Raw genomic sequence first — 27,034 nt, forward strand, 5'->3', positions numbered from 1 at the left:
TGTCATTGATGAAGATATTAAACAGTACTGGTCCCAATACGGACCCCTGTGGGACACCACCCATCACCAATCTCCATCTGGACATTGAGCCGTTGACCACTACCCTCTGGATGCGACCATCTAACCAATTCCTCACCCAGCAGACAGTCCACCCATCAAATCTATACCTCCCCAGTTTAGGGAGAAGGATGTTGGGGGGGACCGTGTCCAAGGCCTTACAGAGGTCCAGATAGATGACATCTGTAGCTATAATCTCTAAATCTTCATCTAGGATAACCATTCTCCTATCCCAGCGTGCCTGCTATTTAGACTAAAAGTTCCTCAGGGCTAGGAGTGTCTTCACCACCTAAAGTGGAGAAATGTCCGTCCAAGCTAGGACATAGTTCTGCAGGGCAAATAGCAACAACTCACTGGGCACTGTGTCAGTTCATGAATGCATCTCTTAGTGGTGCATGGCACAGCTGGACTGAGGGGCCACGAAACACAACCAAGTACAGGAGAGAGCTGAAGTGGAGTGCAGATCTAAGAGTGTGAGTAAAAAAGAAGCAGCCAATGGCCTAAAAAATGCACTGTCCAAGATTAACCACCTGGCATAGAGGTATTTGTGATTAAATCCCATATCACTTAACTACTAAAAACACAGGCTCCTTTAATTTCTCTTTTTCTGCACTCTATGTACTGTCACACCTATTTATCCCAGCAGCTGGGTTTTCTTTTTAAGGCATAAACTGCTCACTAACTAATTCTAGGAAATGGAGCAGAGATGCTTCATTCCTTTTAATATCTTTTTTTTTTTGGTTTCCTTTTTCAAATGCAGTCTTGGTCTATTCCCGCATGACACACAAGGGGGCCATTGACTCAGTATCTCCTTTCATTCTGCCTTTCATATGACCACACTGAACATCATGAATCATTGTACATGATACATAACACATCTCGAATTAAGCAATAGGTAGTGAATGACTAATCACCCCATCTCAATTAAACTAATAGCAGCAATTTTTGTTGCGCTGCGTGTAATTTATTTATAATCACCCTATCTCAATTAAACTAATAGCAGCAATTTCTGTTGCACTGCATGGAACTCAGTGTGTTTTGACAAATAAGTTGTTTGCTTGGAAAGGGAATAGAAGCAGAAAGCATTCTTGTATCTGGAAGAGGTGAAAAACCGCTGAATACAATTTTTTTTATCAGCTAAGCCAATGAACAAAGCTTGGAAAGAATAGAAGCAGAAAGCATTCTTGTATCTGGAAGAGGTGAAAAACCGCTGAATACAATTTTTTTTATCAGCTAAGCCAATGAACAAAACTTTCTGACTCTACCGTTTAAACGACAAACTTTTTGAAACAGTGACTTTTCTTTTGTTCTGTCTCACCATACAAGAATCATGTCAGATTTAACAACCACATAACAAGGTACTAAGCTCAATTGCGTGTATCTGATCAAGGATGAAAAAAACCAGTCTTCTTATCTCTGGGCTATGACATGCTGCTTCTGAAGTTTTTGTTGCTAGTGATTCACAAAATGAGTCTGAAGTCACCATATGAGAGCCACCTGGGAAAACCAGAGGTGTCCCTGTGGTGGCTCTGTGCTCTGATGACCTCTATGACTTTTAAGGTCTCCTGGTATTTGCTCAAATTAAAGCGACCTTTGGTCTGATTTATTTCATACTAGGGATTGGGCTGATTCTAACACTAGAAATGTCGTACCTTTCTTGTCCTAAACCATGTGAGACTTAGTCTACTAGATTTGTCTTAAGGCAGAGCAAATGTAAATGAGAGAAACACCTGTCCCAATAACTAGAAACATGTTAAAAAAATAAAGCTCTTTTTCTTACAGGATGGTCGGCATCCAATTCTGCTCCATAGCTTAGGATCTGATTGGCAAACCTGTCCAGCTCCTGGATACTTCTTGGGAACCATGGCACTGCAAAACAGAAAAGAAATAGAGACTGCTATGATCCTTTGTTACTTGGTTTGGGGCCTTCTTTTGGTCTTTCCATCTTTTCATCATAAATATAAAGAAACATACGCAAGGGGCTAAATTCTTTGGGCAGCAATGGTCTTTCCCTGTAGTAGGAGGCAAGAGCAAACCCTGCAAGTTGTCTTGAATTTGTGGCTGTTTTACACTGTTGGAAGAATACAGAGCATCAGGAATGTCTAGCCCTTGGCGCAGAGCTGGCTTGTAATGTTTATGATTTTCTGTTTATTATTCTGTTTCTTGGCTTACCAAAATGTAGGAATTTTTCCAGAGTATCCTTACTATCACAGGAGCTAGAACCAGCCATTTCAAAGGAACAGCAAGAAACCCCACAGCAAGAAGGATACCCTCTGAAGGATTTGACCCTCTGAAAATCTCTTTATAAGACCTACCTGGTGGCCTCACTTAAGCTAGGATGCTGAAATAAAATGATAAATGGCACCCTAATACCTCAGACTAGCATTGCATTACTGCAGTCATTATACAATAATGCATTCATCTAATTAACATTCTGGGCCTTGTTCTCTATTGCCTTGTAACTCACATACTATACACACTGCCTGTGGCGCAGCCAGGGTATGAAATGGGACCACACTGGCTACACAGCATGTAATGCCCATGTGGCCCTCCCTTTACAGAAGGACATAAGGTGGAGGGCAAGGAAGAATCACAGGGCTTTCCAGGTGCAATGTGTTCAGACAGGGGAAAGCAGAAGGCAAGGGTCTTCATGGCAATTGCACTACGAGGAGAGGCTCCCTGCAGCTCATGAGGTACATGGAGCAGTCACCCCAGGTCAGACCTACTTCCTGGTGCCACGAGTGTATTCACCCAGTGATCCAGGCAGTCCCCTGCCACGTGTCCCCTCGCCAGCAAGAGGTCTGGCACACACGTGCAAAGGCTGTACCAGGCTGCAGCCCCCTCTTCCATCACCTCCAGAAGGATCTGGCTGCATACCAAGCAAGGGACCTCCTTGTCAGCCACCACTGGGCCTGGCCATCCCAGCCCTCTGAAACATTGAGACAGGGAAGCTCAATGGAGGGATTGCAGGGATTGTGGGCCCATTCCTCTCCCTTGTCCTGTCATCATTTCGGGAAGCACATCTGTAGGTACCACCACTAGGTACCACTGGCAGCTGGGCACATCCTGGGAGCTGCCAGTGCTGCTGGGTTCGGCTTGTTTGGCTTTCTCTTCTGTTGCCCCATTCTTACATTTTTGGCCCTTTGACCCTAGCTGCCTGCCTCTTTTCTTTTTCCCTTCCCTTCTGCCTGAGTCAGAGGCTACAGCCATGCCTGAATTTAAAAGCCTGTGATGAACTTCTCACAAATACAACTAATTGCTCTTTGAACCCATGTACACATCTGTCTCCAGGAAATTCTTCAGCACTGAGCTCTATCATTTCTTTACATGTGATATGAAAAATTACTCACTTTTGTTTTAAACTTGATTATTTCATTTGATGTTAATTAGTTCCTGCATACAAACATCATTTGTCATTATTCACCTTCTCCAGACCACCTAGGATTTTATAGCTCCCTGTCAGATCCTCCATCTACCATCTGTCATCCTGGCTGAGACTTTGCCTGTGTATTTCAGGCACAGAAACCATGGGCTATCTTCGAGCACTCACATCACTTCTCTCTGCACCACTTCCAGTTCTACCATGTTTTTTCTGAGGAAAGTGCACAAGACCTCCATCTAAGGATGTACCCCATGCTCAGGCCCTGCAATCATGTCCTATATGCTCCCCACACTGAGTACAAGTCAGCTCCATGGACTCCAAGGCTAGTATCACCCAAAAGTCTGCTGGTCCAAGCCCAGGGCCTCTGACCAGTCTCTCTATCAATAAAATGTTGCAGTTCATTTAGTGACTTTCTTGCACGAATGGGTGTCCCTTGCTCAGTCAGTGCTTGTAAAACAGCTCATTCCCCTGTGTGGCTCTCTGCTCAGCTGGGAGCACTGCCACTCAGCCATACCTCCCCATTTGATTTTGGGTTTTATGCCAAGTGAACCTGATCCCCAGCCGGCAGCTGCTGCATGAGCTCCCTGCAGTGCCTCGCTGATGGGGTTCATCCCAGACCTGGATGGACCACCGAGGGGATAAGGGGATCACTCTGTTTCCAGGACTATTCAGCCTTGCTTTCTGCTGAGCCTAACAACATGGAGGGCACTTGTGGGACTGGGTTTCTGCGAGGCACCTGCGCAGAGGGGCCAGTGCAACAACAGCAGATTTACAGGGCACACTTTGGGTGACCGCGGCTCAGCCCCATGCAGAGTGCTCGCTCCCCCTGACCTGCTGTCCCACGACCAGCCTGGCTCCATCCAACGCTCCCGCTGGGAGCCCTCAGATTTGTTTCAGGCAGGCCAGGGAAAGCAGGCAGCTGGTGGCTGCCAGCCGGAGGACGTCCCAGGCTGCCCGGGCTCCCCGGGCTGCAGAGACCCGGCCCAGCGGCTCCACGGTGCTCCCGGCTGTGCCTCCCCTTCTCCTGCCCAGCAGAAGTGGGTTTTGGTCCCCTGCTTTCCGAGCTGCACACCCTTCTGCTTTGCCCTAAAAAACAGACCTGAACAAGTCACTAGATGGCAGCAGCAGTCCCAGGAAGATCTTCCCAAAATGACTTTATTTGCTGGGTGTACTGCTAGCTCTCTAGTTTCTCCAGAAACACTCTCTCACCTTGCTGTTAGCAACCTTCCTGCGCCTCCAGCCCCTTGAGTTAAACCGGTCAGAGAAGGTGAGTAGAAAAAGGTGTGTTTGAGTCCTAGAGAGGAGTCACTACTCACACCGTGTGAAGGGTGAGCACACCCAGCCATCCCTCCCCTATTCTCTATGTGGGCAGCCGGGCACCAGGTTTATCTCCTAGCTCTGCCACTGAGCTTTGTGTGATGGTGGGGGAATCGCTCCACTATTTTGTGTTTCAGACTCCCCACTATCAGGCTGAGGTGAGGCACACTAATAAACGTTTTGGGATTAGGCACTGGAAAAAAAGCTGTCCGGCAGCCCCACAGCAAAGAATTTGTCAGTGTTAGAGTGAATAACCGCTATTCTCAGGGACTCACCATGACCTGAAAGGTCCGGGCTGTGCAGACAGACTGGTGGGGGCTGAAGTCTGCAGTGGATTTCAGCAGCGATGTCTGTAAGGTTTTGCTGCCCTGAATCAGAAAGGTCTAGGCGGGCAGGGTTTGAATCATTGCAACTCCAAGAAGGGATAAAATGGATACCAAATAGTGACTTACTTTCATTAAACACATTTTATTCTCAAGATCCCCTACTTTTTGCAGAGCTCATGATAAACTCTGGGACAGACTGACCCCCGGGCTGATGCAGTGTCAGTCCCAGGCATGGAGATGTGTGGCTTGTTTTTCCCCTACACAGGAGCAGCACCTTATCTTATAGGCATGCAGCCCCTATAGGTACCTGACCTATTTTCAGCAGGTCTCTGCCCTCCACCCAGGTCCCCCCAGACACCAGCGGTAGCTAAGAGAGAGCAGCTCTGAGCTCGCAGGGCTGGATGAAAGGGGCAGGTTGTGAAAGGGAAATCCTGAGGATGCTTAGTGCTATTTGCACCAGCATAGCTGATGTTAAGTCAGGTCCTGGGAAGTCCTGAGCCTTCTCAGCTCTCGTGGAAACAAGAGTCAAAGGTGCTGAGCACAGCCCCAGGGCAGGCACTGCACCAATTACAGCCCTTGCATCAGGGACCAGGGTGCAAAAGGGCTACTGGCTCTTCTGCCTAGCTGTGGTGTGCCAGGAGGCTGTCCCAAGCCCTCCCAGCAACTATTTAAAAGATAAAATCAAATTACCCCCTGGCTGAATCTATCCCATATTTTGTTTGTGACATCCTCCTCCAGCCCCGTTCGCCAGACTCGCTGTCTGTCTGCACGGCTATTAACAAATTGCCAGGGCAAGCTGTTGCAACACTGGGCCTCTGTGAAGGTTTGAGGAGCAAACGTGGGCTGATCAGTAATAAATATTGATTTGTCTGTAAGTGAAACAACAGCATTTATGGGATCATGCTGGACACCCAAGTGGTGACCAAATTACCATGGGGTCAAATGCTTAGCAGAATGCTAATAAGCCATTTATATGAGGGGCAGCAAACCAGGGGCAGTGAGGACTTCTGCAGAACTCCTCCATTTGGACCATTATGAGGAGGGTCAAAGACAGGTCTATGCAATTTATAGCAGTTCGAGGCCCAGGTTTAGCCCTTTTTTAAACGGTCCCAAATGCTTTGGCCAGCCTCAGGGTTTAGCAAACAAGGCCCCTACAGAACTTCAGCCTCCAGCCTGTCTCAGAAATGCAATAAATTGTCTGCATTTCCCTAATGCTGCAACAGAATAATATTTAATTCTTTTTATTCATGGGCTCCGAGTGGTCTGCAGATACCCAGCTTGTTTCCAAAAAGAGCCATGAAGAGATGCACTGTGTTTTCACAACAAATCTTTCCATCTCTACAAAGGGCTTTTGGCCCAGTGACTGCTAGCCCATCTCATCTGAAACTCTAAAACTACCTTTGGATTTAGAGCATTTTGCTGGCCTGCTCTCAGCTAAAATTACACTGCTGGTCCAAACCTGGTATTTGTAACTATTTTGGTGTGTGCATGGGAAACCAAAATTACATTTTGCGTTTAAGAGAGGAAAGACCCTAAAAACAGTTAGAGTGCTCAGACAAAAAAAAAGCGCTGTTCATTTATACCTTGCCCAATAAAGCATATACACACGTGTTTAATGTTGAACTATACAGAAGGGGCAATGCAAGAAATTTTTTCTGACTGTCCACAGAGCACTGTCCCAAGAACGGCACTGTGTGCTTCCTACAGGAAACTGAGTAAAATAGGGATTTTTTGCTCAAATCATGAACATAAACAAAGCGAAGCCTTAGCAAAGAAGGGCTGAGAGCATCTTCAGGCAGCGATGAAAGAATCAGTCCCATGGAAGCTTGGACTGCCTTCAGGAGAAAACCTTCCCAGCCTTTACCTGCCAACTGAGAAGAGCGTGACAATGTCTCCATAACCATATTCTTGAGATTTTGCTCCCTGGAGGCATATTGCTGTTTTTCTGTGTTTTAGGAATAAAATATCACAAAATCACATCTGTGGATTACGACCAGATTTGCCATGGCTCTGCCCTTGTAGCTGCCTCAGCCCAGAATTTGCCACCCACAGTTCGTACCCTAAGCAGGGATTGTTTGACCTTTCAAAATATGGCTCTTTGGGGATTTCAGTTTGACTGGACCCTTATTACTCATGAGAGAAGTTGAAATTGAAAACAAAAAAAAGAAGAAAAAGGGAAAGGGCAAAAAGAAATATCAATCTTCCTCTCTTTCCTTGGCAATAAATTGCTCCCACTTTATACTATTTCTGAATTACTGAAACTAACAAACAAACACAAGTTATCCTCTCAGACAGAAGGGGATCAAGTCCCTTTCTGCAGCACTGACAGGATAATCTAGCTCAAAAAATCCTTTGATCAACACAGTAACATGCAGTGAAATCCTAATCCTACAGCTGACCACAGGAGTTTTGACATCTATGAGGTCAGAATTTCACTCACAAGCCTTTCCTGGCTGATATTTAGAGCCGTATCTCTATCCGACTCTGGCCTATGCTTATACACAACTTTATTCTTTAATAAAGTTTATTCTTTAATAAAGTTTATTACTAACTTCTTAATAATAGTTAGAAAAACAAAAGTAATGGCAAGCCCTGCTAGGCCCTGTAGCTTTCTTCTGCAACTAAAAAAGCCCCCAAAAGAGAACATCTTTGATTTGACATGATCATAAATCACCTAGTCAGCCTTTTGTCCCTCCATCTCATGAATGGAGAGAACTGACTCCAAAGAGTATCTGCCGCCTTCTTTTTCATCTTCAAATGTAATGTCATGGGTAGGACACAAAGGAAACGGTAAAAGGATTACTAGCACTGATCTCAAGAAGGTATTAATGTCCTTTCATGTTGTTCCTAGGAAGGAAGAGGCAGATCCAGACCTAAAGCATTTAAAGTCTGAAATCCTATTAAAATCACATCTGTTATCTGAAGAGGCATTTACGTATGTCTCAGACTGGATGCTGGGCAGCCATCACTGTACCGAGCAGCCTCAACTCCAGCAAAAATCTCTGAGAATTAGGAGCACGGACAACTCACAAAATCTTCCCTTATTTCCCTCTGAAGGCAGAATTACGACTAACCTGCCTGGGATTTCTTCCAGGAGCAGAGAGTTATTCCTGCTCCCACCAAACTGGGTGGCAGAGCCTCCCCATTTTCAATAGCAGGAGTGAGGGGCATCCACAAGCCCAAAAAGTGGAGAGGCGGATGGATGGTGTTAGACTCACGTACCTGTGTGAGGGACAGCAGGGAGCAGAGGTAATGGTCACCCCGGGGGACTTTTCCTGCCCTCCTTTCACCTCAGCCCAGAGGTGCAAGAGTCCCGCAAGGATGGTGCTGAAGCAGCCAGCAGCCAGGGTCCACGAGACCAAATTCAGAAAGCAAATCCAAGTGTTCAAAAGGGCATACCAGCCTAGGAGCACAGGAGGGCAATTCCTCCTCCTGCCCCATGATGATGCCACTGCATCATGCCAGGCTCTTGGCACGTCCGCCACACCACAAGGTTTGTGCCAAGGTTGATCTGTCAGGTCCCAGAGATATTTGGCAAGGGGGAAGGCACTGCAACAGTACTTCACTGTCACTTTTTGTTTTGTTATGCTGCCCTTTACCAGCAGTTCCTACCTGAATAAGGAGAATCTGGAAGGCAGCTGGACTTTGTGTGAAGGAACCATTGAATAAACAGTTTATAAAGAGTCAGCAAATGAGAAACAACTGGTTTAATAAATAGTTAAGTAATTGCTCACCAGAGCAATAGAATCCTTATAGCCCATAGTTACACCTAGGTTTTATCTAATCTACTGGAGACACTCCAGAAAAGAGCAACAAGACTGGCCACAAGCCCAGAAACCAGGTGCCCTGAGAAGAGAAGGCTGAGGTTGGGCAGGATACATCACCAGACACCAAAAAGGCTGGTCTAAAGAGGAAGAGTATCTTCTGTTCCCAGTGTCAAAGGCAGGCAGGAGGAGAAGTCATCAGCTCTTGGTGCAGCAAGTGAGGCTGGGTCAGAGCAGGGCAGCCCCGCAGCGCAGAGCCATGGAGCCCAGGAAATCTCCACCGCTCAGGACAGACGGTGGTTTAGCTAGTCCTGCCTTTTGCCAGGGGACAGACCACATAACCCCTTACAGGACTTTTGCTCCCGTCTTCTGATTTAAAATTTTACATCTATTTTTAAGATGCCCTATCATAATTGTAACGTACTCATCTGTCAGTGCTGGCTCTGTATGGACTGACTCTGAATGGACTCACTGTACAAGACAGCAAAGTCTGACTGGGTTCACAGGGTCTGTGTGTCACTTAAAAGTTAAAAAACAGCTTCTTTTCACCTGAGTGCCCTCTGGGAGAAGTGTTCAAGATAGGGCAGTCCCCCAGCTGGGACACACAATGCACAGGTATTGTAGATGTCTCCAGGACACACTCTTGGTGACCTCCCTTGGGACTCCAGGGAGCCATCCTTCCTTAGGAAGGCAAAAGGCAGTCTTCAATAGGTGACATTTTTCCATAAAATGGCACTGTAGAGGGTTGACTCCGCTGGGTACTGAACAGGCACCGATTTATTATGGGGATGGGGTGGGAGGGAAAAGGAGGCAGATCAAGGCCTGGATTTCTCAGGGGAATTGATCTACCATCTGCAAGCCAAGTCCATACGTGCACCTGCAGATTTTGCTGGAACTGTTTGCCCTTTTAAATTGTGATTGAGTTTATGTGGGGTTTTTGACTCAGGGCAGACAGTAACTAGACAGATGTAGTGCATCCCATATGGAGATCCTTGTTGTCTCTCGTATTCTAAGTTCTCATGTGGGCAGAGAACATAGGAAAAGGCTAAAAGTGTACAGGCTCTGCAGTGGCTTTCAGTGCTCAGTCATCCAAAAGCTATGGGATGGTAGTCAGGGATTCAGGAGATATGCCATTGGGCTTGATAAGCTAACGTATCTGCGTTAAACATGGCAGTTTGGGTCCCACCTGCACCCGTGTTATTCCTTCATGTTACAGGTGTGTGTCAAGAGCAAAAGTTGCCACCCTGCATGACTTACCAAAAGCTGTGTGTATAAATGCTGCCTGTTTTAAAACAGGGCAGAGACTGGGAGCAGAAAATAGATGTACCTACAACTTCCTGCACCATTGCCTAGGGCATAACACCAGTTCCCAGGACACCCAGTCAGAAGCACGGCAAAAGATGGAGCATGGCAGTTTACACTGAGAGAAAATCTTTGTATGAAAAAGCTTACAATATCAGCAAAATAGGCAGAGGGAGGGAAATGCAGCCATACAGATCCAAGAGGAACTCCTTTGCTACAGGAAAAAGAAGTCATTTAAGTATATGACATTGTCAATTCCATGTCAATATTATCCTTGTCAGTGTATGCTTACCAGTGTCCTTCTTCTTTGTTCGTGAAAGCTCGTGGACTGTTGCTCCGATATCATTTCTCAAGGACTTGATGATCTTGTCCAGCGCTGGGACATTCTTGCCTTCCAAGTTAATGAAGAATTCGTACTCATCTTTGTTGAGACGGGAAGGTCGAGACTCAATGTGGGTCAGGTTTATACCTTTTTCCTATGAGAAAGAGAGATTTTAGTCACACAGGGTTTGGGGGAACAAATATGACAAAGACTAGCTAAAATTCACGTGTTAGTCAACAACCCATACTATACAATCCAAATAACTCAGAAGTAGAGACTTGCCTCTGGTGGCCACTGGACTGAGGACTTTCACAACAAGGAGAGAGACAAAAAGGAAGAATGAGAAGGATGTGGGGTTCACCCTTGTGCAGAGCACCAACATAAAGACTATGCACTACATAAATCTTTGAAAAAGGTAGAAGCAGGATGCAAGTTGTAAACAGGCTTTGTATTGTAAATAGCGACTCCAGTACCGCAAGTACATAATGGGAGCTTGTCTGGGTGGACAAGAACATTTCCCCAGGATCAGCACGGGAAGTAGGCATTCTACCTGTAGAGAACCCTCTCATGAGAAAGTGAATGCTGTATTTATGAGCATCTTGAAAGGAGGTTGGAAAAGCAAGCAGTTGAGCACCCTGTGAGATAAGCTTCTGCCAAGCCACTGCACAGTCACCTGCAAAGCCACCTGCACAGTTTCCAGGGCTGTGAGCAGGTGTTGGGCAGAGATCCAATGGGAAACATGTATCTGCACCAAAAAGGTAGCCCAGGTTTGTGCAAATAAAAACATGGGTGTTTTAAATCACGGAATCACAAAATCACAGAACTGCGGAGTCACTGAGGTTGGATGGGGCCTCTGGATATCATCTAGTCCAACTCAGTCCTGCTCAAGCAGGGTCCGCTAGAGCAGATTGCTCAGGACTGTGTCCAGTCGCATTTTGAGTATGTCCACAGATGCAGACTCCACAACCTCTCCGGGCAACCTGCTGCAGAGTCTGATCACTCTCACCGCAAATAAGTCTTTTCTTTAGCACAGAAATTAAAATTCTATCTCATCAAATATCTTCACTGACCAGCAGCAGTGCCTCCTAGCTTTGAAGAAAGGGATCATTTGCAACTATAGTCTTGATGACTATGGCCAGTGGGTACCTGACCTCAAGCATGCCATCATGTCAACGTGTAAAGCAACAAGTAGCTAAAAATCCTATTTTTCCAGTCACTTAAGCACAAGTCCAGGAAAATCTACCTCAGTTCAGCTGAACTCAAATGTTTTCCTGAGCACTGTAATTTGAATATGAAAGTATTACTTACTTTTTTTTTTTTTTTAGAAAAACCTTTTAAACAGATTTCAATTGGTGCTGACTTTACCACCTGACCTTCCCGTCAGGCTCGCACTGGAGCTGCAGCCACGGCACACCAAGGCCAGGTCTGGGCTTCTGTCCCCTGTGAGAAATAGACCAACCCCTGGAGGAAATTTGAGCCTGAAGAACAACCACAGAAGAGTCAGAGGAGCTGACACACGGCGCTCAGCAGCCCTGGAGAAGCTGCTGGTTTGCTGCTTTAAGGCATAAGAAGACCCCAAACTACATGGGGTGAAATGATGGCCCCGCTGGTGTCAGTGTCAAACCCTCTGCTGCAGTAGGGTCAGGATTTCATCCATGAAGAAACGCTGTGAGGATCTACTTGTGATCTACAGGGATGAAAAAGGGAAGCTTTTTTCCTGTACCTCCCTCTAGTTTGAGCTTCTCAAGCCCTTTAAGGTTTTCTTTGCTCCTCTCAGTGCTTGCACAGCACAAGGGGACATCTGGCCATCAGTGGCAAAGGCCTCATTCACTCCACCACAAAAGGCAGTTTATTACTTTGTAGGAAAAAACATGCATGTCATTCCTCTGTTTCCCGAGTGTCACACGCTACAGATGAACTTAAATTGTTTGGCTAGATACCAATACAATAAGTTGAAAAGGTCAAAAGCGCATTTGCCAACTGCTGCTCTTGAGAGATGCTGTCCTCGCGGGGCCGTCTGGGGGAGAGAATGGCCGCCACTGTCCTGGGCCCTGAGGACAATTTGTTTTAGGCCTCCAAAGCCCCGTTTCACAAACAGACCGCACATTGTACCCTGTACTTGGTGAGGTGCTGGGAGGTGGGGCAGCCCAGAGCTGGAAGTTCAGATGACTCGGGGCTCAAAGCTTTTGACAGAGAGCAGGCGCAGGGGGCTGCCAGCCTTTTTGCCGCGGCTGCACCATGGAGAGCGGTGTGGCAATGTGGGGCTGGCATTCGGAGCCCTGGGCCGTTTGGCTGTTCTGCATAGGTGGAGAGCAGGTGTAAATCCTCCCCCTGTCAAAGGCTCTGCTCAGGCACACTGTGGTGCTGCTTTACTTTCACCTTGCACTGATGTGTCGGGGTGTTATATTCTGTCTCTGTGTAGATTCACGGGGAATGGGGTCCTGGGCCCTGACTGGGCTTTCTACATCTTGCAGAGGCTGTGATAACATGGACCTCTCTTCGGTGGCTGTTATCCCCCACTTCCCTCCCCCACCCAAAAATGTTCATCCCTGCCTCAGCATCCCTCCCCTGGAGATAGCAGAGGTGTTCGAGAGATCACATGGCTACCTCAACTATATCCTTTTTTTTTTGGCCAGGTGACTTTTCTGTTGTACCAGCTCTCCAACCTGGCTCAGTGAGCAGCTGCACAAACAGTGGTGCCCACAAAATGGCGGGAATGATGCAGGGGTTGGGAATGAAGAGACAAGCTGCAGGGTGGGCACAAGGCATGCTTAAGTCAGCAGGAGCATCAATGCCTCCCAAAGTATCGCCAAAACCTAAAAGAGTGGGAAAAAGGAAAAAAAAAAAAAGAAGACAGAGAGGAAGGAGCTCATGGAAAGAGTCACCTCCTTTCTTACACCTGAGATAAGCAGAACAGCTTCCCGCAGAATGTGAAGCTGGTTTGCTGTTTATTTGAGGGGTGCCTGCAGCTCAGCAATGTGCAGAGCCAACCCATTACCTCTTTGTGCGGAGGCTTCAGGACCTCACAGCAGAGAAGCTGAAGGGAAAACTCTTCTGGTGACTGTTTTCAAAGCAAGAATTCAGCAGCATAAGTCTAACTCCCTGAACTGGTGCTCCTGGAGAAACATGCTCTCATATGCTGTGCCTTGCTACTAAGCCCCTGATTTCAAAATATTTACAGTGGCTCTGTTACTAGAGTTGCTTTACAAATCTCAATTTCATTCTAGTCCAACTACTCCATCTAGTGTTTAATCTTCATAGTTTCACACTGTTCAAAACTTTTTTGTATCCTCAGTATTGCCAAATCTTGCAATTGCATCAGGTTTCTCACAGTAGTTGATGCTTCATTTAAACCTCCAACTTCTGGAGACAAATGGTTACCTGAGAAAGGAGAATAGGGGCATTTTTTGGTTTAGTTGTTTATTTTGAGCAGTTTTCAATCTCTCTGTGTTTGTTAATAGAGCTTGAAATGTTGACAATGTATGCCCTCAAAAGGCAGCTAATAAAAATTCTGTATTTATTTTATGGGACTTCATGATTTCTCAGCTATTTTTTGTTGATGGAACCTAACTCCTAACCTAACTGTTTTTGGAAGATCTGGGCTGTCACACATTTGAGGCTGTATTCACACCTGAACTATTAACACTGGTCTCTTCTGCCTTTCCTATTTTAGAGTTGGTAGGAATCAGATGAGCCCATGACTTGAGATTAAATGTGCCTCTGCTGAATTCACCCCATCATCCATCGCAACTGCAAAGAACTTGCAGCAGGTTGGTGTTTCCCTACTTCTCCTCAGGTTTATGACCAGCATAGAGGTTGAGTCTCTCCTACATGGACACATCCTATCATACAACCACGTACCTGCTGGAGTGCTTCTCTGTTGGTAGAGGAGGGGCAGCTGTTCACCTTGCATTATTTCAAAACAATGTACTAGGCCATTTCTAACATACTTTTTAGCGACTATTAACAATTCAGAACAGATTTTGCCTTGAGGACTGAGGGTAGCATTAGGTGTAGCACCTAATGGAGATCACAGGGGTACAGTATTGCCAGATCCCTTGAAGTTAGCAGAAGTCACTCCAAATTTCTTGCTTTTTTTCTTAATACCTCCACTCCTGGTGGTGAAAGATCTCAGCTTTCATTATTTGAATATCCAAGTTAACTGTATCTCTATCACTCCCCATTAGAGAAAGAAGTCTCAAGACATGTTCTCAGAGCTCAAAAATCAAGTTAGAACTAAGTCCATTTTGTGTAAGTCATGATTTCTGAATGACAGGGGTTAGTGATACAGATATCAATTTACAACAGAGGCAACGGTGGATGCAGGGGGAGATTACCCGTCTCCCTGCCTGCCTTACCCAGCAGTGCTGGACCTCAGCCTTGGCTCCCTCTCAGAGACCATGAAGCAGCTCCAGCCCCTTCCCCAGTTTATTCCAGCTATCCCATCCCGACCGAGTGTCTCCCACCCTGCAGCTGCCCCACACTGGCGGGGTCAAACTGGCCTGGTGTTACACTACGTCAGCAGTCTTGCAGAGGTCACTGCCAAGAGAATTTGATCTCACGCTCAGAGAGTTTAATGGCCTGATCATTGGAAAAGAAAAGTTGTGTTTTCACAGCTACATGGGGAAGCTTTCAGTGGGGATGGATCCTTTCTGGGAATGTTATGGACTACTGCTTCTCATGGCATTCATATGTCCTTCTGTTTACGCATTACTAAGTGCTCCTGTATATGGTTGCTAAAACTAAGTACAGCTGTGAAATCCATCTGCAGCTCGTTTTCATGACTGTTGTCATTAAGCAAGTTTGGCTTCATCAGGAGACCCCACATTGTTACCAGATGAAGAACCATCAACAGCTCTACGGTGCCGCTAATCAACATTCAGTGAGAACTTGGGTGAACTCTCCCAAAACAAGGATTTACTTGCAGTTTCCTGATACCAAAAAAAGTGACATGTCCTTTTAACCCTTGCCATGGGCTAGTTCTGGGTTTCCTGAAGGAGGACACTTTCAGAAGCACAAGTAGAAACTCAGTGCCTAATTTTCACAGACTGGGGGAGTTGGAAGTTACAGCGATGCCTTCAGCCATGGTTTCCCAAAGTGAAGGCAAAGGCAGCCGTCTGGTTTAGCCGCCTTCTCAGCTGAAGACAGTGCTTCCCCATCTTCTCCCCCACATCTGCCAGGATATTCCTTGCATGACAAGCTCCCAGAAGCAAAGGGACCCAGAGGTGACCCCTGCCAGCAATCAGCTCCAGAGGGCAGCGGGCCCTGGAGCAGTCCCTGGTGCCCATCACTCAGCACTTCTGCTCCAGCCCTGAAGTTTGGTATGAGGCATTCAGCACAATCTAGCCACAAAACATGAAGAGTAGGACAAACCAAAAAGCAGACATGAGAGCATGTGGCACTGCACAAGCACCTAGCAAGAGGGCACTCCTCTCTTAAAACTCATGTTGTTTTACTAGATCAAGGAGCCCTGCTCTCCCAGCCCTGGAAAGAGGAGAGCTCAGACTGAGGACACAGATTTGGAGCACTGAGTTCAGGTACAATAAAATGATTGTAGCTGTGCATATGCATACTGTGATGAAAAAACAAGTCTCTTGGAAGAGGCATGCCTGGCCTGTTCACCTATCACTGCAGATACCTCCAACACACCCCCTGGCCAAAGTGACCGCTTGCTTCTCCTGATTTGGAAACAACCCAAAAAACACTGCAGAGCCAATAGCTTCCCAAGGGACAAAGAGATAACAGTCACTTTGGACTTTCTGTTGAATACAGTAAGCTCCTAAACAGAAAAAGAGCACAGTCATCTTTGCTGGCTCTGAAAGTTCAGGGTCTCATTCAGTGCAGCCCATTACTCTCATCCAGTCCTCCCATGGAGCAGTAACTTACTCCGGGAGCAGGAGTACTACTCAGTCCAAATCAATGGGGCTGCTTTTGAGCTAGAGGCCTACCCACTGTAAATAACACCACTCACAGCTGGACCTTGTACTGAAGTCCTGCTCTGTATTTGGGAAGGTCACGTCAGTGAAAAGAAGATGGAAGGCTCCTCTCCGAGAATGGGTTGAGCAAACTTGTAATATATTCCAACCCAATGTTTGCCACATACCACAGCTGACATGTCTTCTACTACTTGTAAATCCATCAGGAAAAGAACTTTGGAGGAGATGAATGCATTCACAAATTCATGTGGAAATATTTCAATTAAAACTGAGGGCAATCCTTTTTGCATATTGAAATGTTTAGTTCTGATATTTTTTAATGATTAATTTAACTTTGGAAATGCCAATCTTTGAGGGGGGACAACTTTTTTTTTTCACTTTTTTTCTTTCAGAATGGACTTTGTTGTTTAAAAAAGTGATCTCAATTTCAATAGGCTTTTATCACTACAGAGAAAAATAAACATTCCCATCAAGTGTAACATTTGATTTAACCCAAAATGCTCCGCTTTGCTTTTTCAGTTTTGATAAGAGACCTGGAAGATTTCTGTCTTTTTCTGACCTGGACTTATATGCTGTAACTTTTTGATTTGTCCAGTGAATCAAAAAAGAAACTTAACTCCACAATAACTATTCTGTCTTCCTGATTTTAAGCATGATATTTTGCTTGTGTGTGATGTTCTGTTTCAGACTAACGTAGTTATCTGAGTTTTGGCTTCCTAGCTATCATCTTCTGTAATAGCATGAGACAAATAAAGAGCATATGGCTGCACCAAGCAGTGCCTTAGTGTACAGCGGGTCCTAATAAAATGAAGTTGGTGTAAAGACTCTGCTGGTGGGTTTATGCTGTCTCTACAGCCACCCTCAAGACTGCAATGAGGACAGAGGTGTTGCCCAAGCAGAACCCATAAGGAAGCTGTATGCGCACTAGGACAGATAAAGATTATGGACAAATAGGCTTTTCAAGTGCAAAATAATTGGGTTTGATAAGCAGAAAGCGAATCTTTACCACATCCCAATATACACACAGAGCAGCTAGTATGGAAGCAAAGTGGATTCAGTTTTAACAATCTGCTTATTGCTGGGCATGACTGAGCTGCTATTACATTACAGCACATGTCAGAGGGTAAGTCTGGCCCTGCAGACATTGCTTCTCCACAGGGACGGTGGAGAAGGGACTGCAGGGACTCTACTGTCAACAGTGGCATAGGGCACCCTGGGTACAGAGCAGCCCAGGAGGAGCAGACTCATGCAGCCAGGCAAGGATTTGCAAAACAGAGGGGAGACAAGAGCCAAGGGTCAGAAGAGCTTAGAAGCCTGCTGAGGTCTGGTGTTTGGGGGGTCTTCCTGAGTGCTGCTTATTTTTGTGTGTGAGACTGAGAAAGGATTCTCCTCCCACCCAAAGCGGATGTTGAACCCTTCCGTAGACATGGTCCAGGTTTGCTTTTAAAGACAGAAATGCTTCCAGTCTTTCTTTAAATATGTGCCTGCCCTTCTGAGGGTCCAGCCCTACTTCCATACAGACTGCTTGCTCTTTTTCGACATTGTGCATTGGCCTAGCACTGAAATGCATTAGAGAGAATACAAATCAAGAGTAAACATAAGAAGAAAGTGGATATAATCAAGTACATTTTGGACATAAAGACAGCAGACTTAAGGAGCTGGTACTCAGCTCCTTAATAGAGGAGATTCCTCAGAAAAAAAGCCTTCAAGCTACATAGGAAAAACAACAGTTGTCACTGTAGCGACATACTTGTATGCAACTGGGATCTGAACAGAAAACAAGAGTTTGGGTCTTTGAGCAAAAAAACAAATGTGAGAGCATGCAGCACTGTCAACTGCATGAGCAACACCGAGGGATGTTTGAGTAGGACAAACATTAATCTTTCCCCAAAACACATTGAAACTCTCTTAAACTTGGTGTCTCAGTTACAGGATGCAATTCTCTCCTGTGAGCACTCTCTCTGTAGCCACTGGCCTTGTGCCTTCACCTACCTGGATACGAGGCTCCCCTACCTTCAGTCCATCCTGGCCCACAATGGGGGTTTACCGAGTTCATCTGGGCTGTGTTTGGACACTACTTCCTTCCCTGGGAGGTTTACCTCCTGAGCGAGTACAGATTACGTCTGGACTGGGGGGCAGCCGTGGTGCTTGATTTGCCATCAGTCCTGGACCTCCTGTTATCCAGGTGCAGGGCCAGGCTGGAGCACAGCGCAGCTCCTTTTGGGCTCTTGCTCCCCGTGGAGATCAAGCTGTGGTGGGGGCTAATGCCTGGCCAAGTTTTACCCCAGCACAGAAGTAGGACATGGGCAGGATGTGAACCTGGGAGTGAGGAGTTGCTCCTGCATCCCCGGCAGGGACACAAGAGTGACTGAACAACCCTTGCAGAGTAACAGAAATTTTTGCTCCAGCTCTTAAATCAAGGAGAGGATGAACCTCCCCAGGTCCACACAGACACCTCCTTTACAGAAAGGCAGCCTGGCTGCTGATGGCACCATGAGATCTCTCCTTTCTTTAGGTATCCCCTCAATTCCCTGTGTCTCAGTCTGGATCTTGCTTCCACGTTTTCTTCCCTGTCTTGAGAGAGGATTTATTTTCAAGACTTTCATATTTACAGCTCTCTTAATCCTCCTCCTCCCCTCTTCGTGTCCCAGAGTAGTTTTATAGATTGTCTAGAGAAAAGGCAAAATCCTCAAAGCCAGTGCTGGAGGCACCATCCCTTAATCACTCCCAAGTGTGAGCTGGGAGGAGGAGAGGGTTGAGCTGTGCTCTCTGCCTGCGTTCCTATGTGCGAGTGCCCAGAGAGATCCCAGAAGCCTGGGCAAACCCCAGCCTCAGCAAGGATCAGAGGGGCTCCGAACGCACCACACATGGCCATCAGCACGCACAAGTGGCCATGCAAGGTCTGGCCCTCTGTGGGGGCCAGCGGCTGCAGCGCCATGTCCACTCCGGGGAAGAGTCTGATCATATTTTGTGGCTTTTTTGTTTTCCTTTTTCCTACTTCATGTGGTTGTGTGAGGCAGTGACAGCCAAAGCAGCTGATCCCACATCTCCCTGTGCCACCCCTCTGAGACAAACCCACTGTGTTTCCCTAGGCCAGCACCGAGCTGGAGACAGAGACCCTGGTGACAAGGCGAGGGGTCTCCCTGCCCAGAGGAGCCCACCAACAGAGGGTCTGGACCAACTCCTATAGCTAACCTGCACCTCACAGTTGATTTTATCAAGCAGGGAAGGGGTACAAGAGGAAAAAACCCTCTCGAGGTCTTCCTCCTTGTCCCCACCCTTCACCTGTATATCACCACCTTCCCCATCTCTGCTGCAGATGTCACTGAGAACAAAGGCTGTGTCTCTGAGATACCATGGTTATGGCCTGGGTGAGAAAGGGTGGGGGTTGTCTCAGCTGTGCATGTCCATGAGTCTTACACAGCTGTACACAGAGCAAGGTCCTTTACGTTCAGTTAGAACAGCCCAAGGGCTGCTCTAGTTTACGCACCCCAGCACTCATGAATTCGTTAATGACAGCCCTGAGGAGCGGAAGCTGCAGGTCAGGCTTGTACCATTAAATTCCTTCCCTCCAGCCCTACTACATTGCCAACAGCACACAAAACTGGCTTAAGAGTTCCTATGCCCGGTCTCTTGTCAAACCTTGGTGCTGGGAGAGACTGCAAGTTTGCACAGAAAGCAGCGGCCTCATTGGGTTGGGAAACCACCACAGTGCAGACATCTTTCAGTTTTTGTCAGGGTCACTTGGGAAAACCATGATTCAGCTGGTCTGGTTTAGGTACCTGCTTTGGGGCAAGAAGAATCATATGCAAGGAGTGGCTATTTCCCTCCTTCCTATACTAACTCCCCTGCAGATTTTCCTTTAAGGCTGATAGCAATTTGGTTGGTAGACAGCAATGCATTTAACAAGAGAATATCAACAGGCCTCCTTAGTTCACCTACAGACATGCACGCTGCCAACATATGGACATTTTGCAGGACTGTATTGCAATGGTCAATTCACAGATTTAGACTAGCTCTGCTGTTGTTAGTATGAATTTCCCTTCATCTTAATGAATCAAATATGTCCTATAACTCATAATTATTTTTCATTTGTACTAATACCACACAAACCTTTCATCCCCTAGTCAATTCAGTTTACAAATGGAAAGTATGCAGGCCACAACTTTTTACAGTGTTCTATAGAAGAAGCTGCTTTCAGGCACAACTATTACATGTTGATATTCTTTAAAAAAAAGAGTCACAAAACCAATATAACAGAGTGTATTGGCTTGGGAACACAGAGAACACAGCTGTGTGTGTTGCAACACAGCCATCCTGAATTGCAAGGATTTCGTGCTTTTTAAACAGCATCCATGACATCTGGGAAATATTTCTGGAAGAATAAATAGGCACACAATGTCCTGAAAGGTAAATGGCTTCTTGTTTCTCCAAAAGTTTTCCAAATCAGTCAGTACAAGCTGCTGAGTTCCTTTGGAGTGAACAAAGTGCAAAATACTGCCATTTTTATGCTGTTTTGTAGTTATCATCTACCCTCTCTGTAGAGGTACCAACGGTGGGAGATGGTGGGCTTATTTATATCAGATTTACTGAGGTAAACAAGGGCTAAGAGGACAATAGCTGCCCCCAGTAGAAATGCTTCATGCAACATGTGCACTATGAGTCACACAGCTCACATTCAGGTGATATTTGCCTTTCTATACATATAAATAATATAAATATAAATATAAATATAAATATAAATATAAATATAAATATAAATATAAATATAAATATAAATATAAATATAAATATAAATATAAATATAAATATAAATATAAATATAAATATAAATATAAATACACATACACATACACATACACATACACATACTCAGACGTCAATCTCAGGTTACAGCCCAATTCACTTCTACCTCTTACTCACGCAGTTACAGTGGAATACCTCCTGCTTAAATCGAGAAAATGCATTTTTTCCACCCTCATATCAGTTAAAAGTAGAGGCTTTGATTTAAAAGTTTGAAGTCAAATTTTAACTTAAAAAGGCCATTTGTGCTCCAGGACTTCAAGTCATTTTAACCCCAGAAAAGAAATGCATGCTGGTTTCCCCCATCATGGCAATGAAATGGAATTACAAACATGACCACAAATACCCTGAGCAAATGTTGCTGCAGTGCAAAAATGTAAAGACCTGGTCAGGTCTCCTGAAGGAAAATATTTACCTCAAATGTGCGCAGAACTTTAGCCAGTGCCCCAACTTCTTCTTTCAGAGAGAAAATCAAAGAAATCACACCATTTTTATTTGAGGACTCTTCAATGTACATAGATTCCTGAAAGAAAAGAAAACAAACAAAAACGTACATTCACCCTAGAAGTCAATTTTGCTTTGCTCCATTTCCCTTTTGCATGGCATCAGCAATGTAAAGAGGGTATAAAGTTGCTTTAAGTGGGAATCAAGGCCACTGTTGCTGCCAGAAATAGAGCAGCTCTGGGGCTGCTCTGATTTATGATGGTACAGACACAAATCCCTTCTCTCAAACCAGGGCCCATGTTGGAGCAAGGTAGTCAAAAAGGACATGAAAATAGCCTAATATCATCTCTGTCTTGCTTCACCTCTCAGGCGTATCAAGCTCAGGGATGACTGGAAACATTACTGCACTTTGGTTTCAGCTACAGTGCAAAGACCTTCCCTCAGGCTTTCTTTTCATTAACACTCAGGATTAAGCAGAGCAATGTAGATGAGCTCTGTGCAAAGATGCAGGCCATGATCTATGTTTCCCTTCAGTTCTGCTTGTACCTGCCAGGTAGCTCCAGGAGAGGTGGTATTCACAAGAGGGATATGGAAGTTGCTTTAAAAACAAAATAACAACAACAAACAACAAAAAAAAAGGAAAAATGTTGGAGCAAACATTTAGATCTTCCCTAAATCCCACAGTGAGTAAAGACTCAGTTAGGGCAAGGCGTGTTTTCATTTATGTTTGTTCTCTTTCTCTTACTGATTTTCTGCTCTGCAAATTCCAAAAGGCAATTTCCAGTATTCCCAAGCAAGGAGAATGTTTATTTTAATTATTTTCATGGTTCTCATTACCAGAATGTCTTAGTATGTCTCAGTACATGTGTTTCTTTTCACAAAACCCCTGTTAAGTAACGAAGAGCTATTTCACCACTTCAGAAACAGGAAACTGAGTCCTGGAGTGGGGCCAGATTTTCAAAACTATCTGGGTACCTGACACGGCAGGTAAGTGCCTGCTGAGATTTCCAGAATAGCTTAATTTTTCTGACGTCCGAGTAAATTTGATTCACAACCATCACAAACTTTTGGAAGTCACATTAATGTCTTATTTATTGGGTTTTTTTAACATCTACTGGCCTTGGGCAAATTGCCCCTGGTTCGTATTTCAAAGATCACACCAGATACCTGCAACACAAACGGATATTGGTGTTAACAAGTCCTGGGCCAAAACTTGACTCAAGGTATCCATTCGATTTTTCTTTATGAAGGTCTGTATTTTCAGTCAGAGCCTGTCCTCGTTGTAGCTGTTGCTTAATTTAACATATAAGTTAGAGTGTAAAGAGTGTCAGTTCCCAAATATTGTCCTTAGAAAAGACAGTCTTTATAGCAGACAAATTAATAATCAGCTCCAGCTGCCCTGAAGCCATAAAGCTCTTGGTGGGACTACATTTTCTGAGGCAGTGTTATAAGGAACTGCCTTCTTTTTTAAAGTAAATAATTGCTGATTCTTCAGGCTGTCTCTGAGCCTGCTGCTAACTTGAGAATTCATTGCCAGAGACTGGCAACAGATTTTTCTATCTGACTTTATTTCCAGAGGTTGCAAAGGTTATGCAAATGTTTTCCACCCTTATGGGGAACCTCTAGGGGGAACTGTAGTAGAAATACTGGTTTTATGCACCAGAGGGAAGATTGTCACGTGTTCAACTGTGACACTTCCCGCAGTATCTCTTGTGTATCTCTTGTGTCTCCTGGGTCCTCACCCAGCCAGGGAGACAGCCCAGCTCTTACATGGTGGGGACCAAGAGGAAAAGCACTCGGGAGTGATGTGGCAGCTGGCTAATGAAACCCATTTACACCTGAAGCAACCACGAGGGAAAACAATGACAGGAGTCTGTCAAAAGGCAAACCAAACGTCAGTAGTCTGGAGATTTTATGAAAGTTAGTGTAACCAAAGCCATCATCTGAAATACTGTCTATACATTGCTTTGCCCTTGTTTTCCCCCACCACAACTGAAACTGATCTTAAGGACAGAACTGTGCTACACCAGTGTCTGCCCAATGGACCAAGAATTCAGTGTTCATGGTCTGCACTGGAACTGTTACGTGCAGTTACGTATTTAAAATACTCTTGCCAAGGCATGCTGCGAGGACCAACTTCTATGGCAGGTTGACTTGAATCTGTGTGACAAAGGAAGAATTTGTGGTTTGGACACCTGCAGGGGATATAATGCAAGGTTCAAGTTCTGCAAGGTAATTCTGATATTAATTGATCTCTTTATACCATGAGATCACCCAAAAATGCCTTAAAAACATCCTTTCCAACCCAGATAGATTCTCATTGGTCATTAGCCTTGATGTGTTGTGATCAGCCACTTTCAATTTATCCTCACTCATTTTCCCACTCTTGTAAATTGATTTATGTTGGTACTTAAAAGTAAGACACATTGCAGTAGGGAGTAGGCACTAATCCTGCAAAGAGAGTGATATTTGCTTAACTTCTTGCACATCTGCATATGCACTCAGTTCACTGGAAGATCTTTGTACAAACGTTAACTCATGCCCGAGTCTGTCCACAGAGATGACAGCTTTCGTTGCAAGGGGAAAGAAGAGTAACATGATTGTTTTCCTGTACCCAGTTCTTATCAATATATATGGAGGCAATATATATCAATACACACTGGAGACAATATACATCAACATATGCACTGGAGGTAATATACATCAACATATACACAGGCACATTTATTGCTGAGCTTTTTGTAGTACCTATGCATAATTTTAACTGTTGATCACAGTTTATCCATTCTCAATTCTAATTCTAATTTCTTGTTTTTCAGCCTGTTATATAGACAGGAATTGCAACTTTGGGGTAGTTCTACTGTTCTGTTACTACTGTGGTTATGATTAAGAATTGAACAAATTGTTTCATTGTCATTGAAATATTGCCTATATGGCATGTATATGTGATTTATAAATGTAGTGTGGGATAAATTAAGCTCTAATTTTCTTCCAGCTCCTTTTTTTTTTCAAGAAGTAAAATAAGAACCAGTTGACAAAATGAACATCCATTCCTGGACCTACTACAATCTCAAAGATAGGTGATGTGTAGATGCAAGGAGGGGTTTACCTGAGTGCAATGCAAACCTGCATTTTTAGTTAACTACTCCGCACAGAGATTGATATTGCCTTCCTGACACATGTGGCAGTATTGCAGATGAGTAACACAGACCTGTCAGCCTTCTAATCCATTTCTGAGCAGGTTAGATAAAGCCCTTCACAGTGAATTCCAACACTGTTAAAACCAGGGGAAGTTTGGCTTGCAGTTTCAGTGAGAGAAAAATTTCACCTCTGTGTCGCAAATTCCAGACTTACTAGATACACAGAATAGTAGGGGAAAATTCAGGAAAAAAAATATTTTAAAGGAAATAAGATTCCTAAATTACTTCTGAAGATGGAACTAGTTTCCGAGTCAGATTTCTTAAGGCATTTAGATGCTCAGCTCCCACAGATCTCATTGGGACCAAGCAATTACACAACTTGGAAAAGTAGCAAGGTGAGATCCTGGAGAATTATTGTGAGAGTTCAGCCTCATACACAAAGTAGTAGGAAACCAGGCTTCCTTGGCTGCTCTGCTCTTAAAACGGCTTGTAGAAACTGAAGCCCTTTTTTTTTTCCCCCCCCTGCATCTTCCACAGCTCGTCTCTGGCTTCAGCAGTATTGCATAGGACACATACATGCAGAATTTGGTCCTAATGATTAACCATGCTGGCCTCAAGTTATGTTGCTTGCCCCTGCAGTAACTATAGTGCCTGTACTCGAAAGGCATGGGCTTCAGGACTTTCCTGTATTTTTGAAAACAAAGGGTTCAAAGTAAGTCAGTAAACCTTAAAAAAAGGGGATGTCAGAGTCCCAGAATTTAGCAAATAGCTCCAGCAGAAGAGCACGTTAACTTCAGCTGCTTTCCTTTAACAGAAGAAGACAACTTTCTTTTCATCACACAGGTTTAAGATCTCTAATTAGCTGCTGGTCTTTTCTGCTTCTTCTATTTGCCATATATGCAAGGATACTGTCGCAATGTTCATTTTCGTTCTCACTGCACTTTTGTGAGCACAATTAACAACAGACAAGTATGCCAGCTGCCAAAAGAGAGAACGGTGGCAACCAGGCACCGCAAAGCATCAAGACAGGCATGTTGTTTCCTCTCATCTTGGGTCACACTGCCTCTCAGAAAGCAGGGAACAAGATTTGCAAGCATGGGAGGGCAGGAGGGAGGCAGCCAGAGCCCCCCCACAAAAAGCAGGCACACAGACCCCATCACTTACCTGGAAAGGGTCGCCATTCATTTTGCAGTGCTGTGCATCCATGTTGCAGAGGCAGCAATGCCCACGCAGGGAGGCCCCTTTGCCGCTGCAGGTGAAGCCTTCTGAGCTTACTACAGTGGCCAGAGCTCTGTGCAAAGGTATTTAAAGTGGAGCAAGTGAAGCAAAGCCATCCCCTTCCTCCCCTTTCCCAGCTCCCTCCCCTGGACACCGTGCCAAGGGGGCGTTCTCCCTACACGCCCCCCCCCACCCAGGCAACGGGAAAAAGCCGCTCCATGCCGGCCAGCCCCTGAGTCCCACCCCAGCACGTAGCGGCTCTCCAGCATATTGCTTCTATCTGCACCCAACATGGATGAGCGGCATGCTTTGAATTAACAGCCTTCCTTCTCCTGATCAACATCAGCCGCTGCTTTCATTTTTGCACGTCAACACTTGGTCTTCAGTTCAGCCTCCCCCTGTCCATTCCCACCGCAGCATGCATGTTCAGCCTCAAGTCCCACCCCAGCACGTAGCGGCTCTCCAGCATATTGCTTCTATCTGCACCCAACATGGATGAGCGGCATGCTTTGAATTAACAGCCTTCCTTCTCCTGATCAACATCAGCCGCTGCTTTCATTTTTGCACGTCAACACTTGGTCTTCAGTTCAGCCTCCCCCTGTCCATTCCCACCGCAGCATGCATGTTCAGCCTCAGGTGGGTTTCCGACAGGGGCTTGCTCCATGTGACCAGAGATCAGATGTTCTCCAGGATCCGCTCTTTGGATGCCAGACACAAGCCAGGGAGGTCTGTGACACAGCACAGCAGCTGAGGGATTTGTCCTTTAGTAGGACCCTTTGGGCTTCAGCCAAGAGGTCAGAGAGCAGGAGACATCGCTCCACACACCAGACATTGGAGAGACCCAGTGTAAAGGAAGCGTGAGACAGGAGTTAGCTGCATGGACCTCACACTGGGACATGAGTCTGGACATGGAGAAAGGGAAGAAGGTAAAGGAAGAAAAAGATCAGGGAAGAGTAGGTCAGAGCTAGAGGGCCGGAGATGCAGAAGGACTGCAGAAGATGTATGTGTGCTTGTATATAGTGT

General features: G+C 45.4%; 1 protein-coding gene across 1 annotated transcript in view; it reads right to left on the minus strand.

Moving 5' to 3' along the window:
• PAH (phenylalanine hydroxylase) overlaps nt 1–25,999 on the minus strand; it is a 40,536-nt gene extending 14,537 nt beyond the window's left edge. Inside the window, exons 1-4 of the mRNA XM_009288380.1 lie at nt 25,958–25,999; nt 21,625–21,732; nt 10,441–10,624; nt 1,838–1,926 (exon numbers count right to left, since the gene is read on the minus strand). Coding sequence (XP_009286655.1) covers nt 1,838–1,926; nt 10,441–10,624; nt 21,625–21,732; nt 25,958–25,999 — 423 coding nt within the window. The remainder of the gene's footprint in view (nt 1–1,837; nt 1,927–10,440; nt 10,625–21,624; nt 21,733–25,957) is intronic.
• Between the last annotated feature and the right edge of the window lie 1,035 nt (nt 26,000–27,034).

The sequence above is a fragment of the Aptenodytes forsteri genome, unplaced genomic scaffold, assembly GCF_000699145.1.
Source record: "Aptenodytes forsteri isolate BGI_AS27 unplaced genomic scaffold, ASM69914v1 Scaffold56, whole genome shotgun sequence".
In the NCBI taxonomy this organism is placed as follows: Eukaryota; Metazoa; Chordata; class Aves; order Sphenisciformes; family Spheniscidae; genus Aptenodytes; species Aptenodytes forsteri.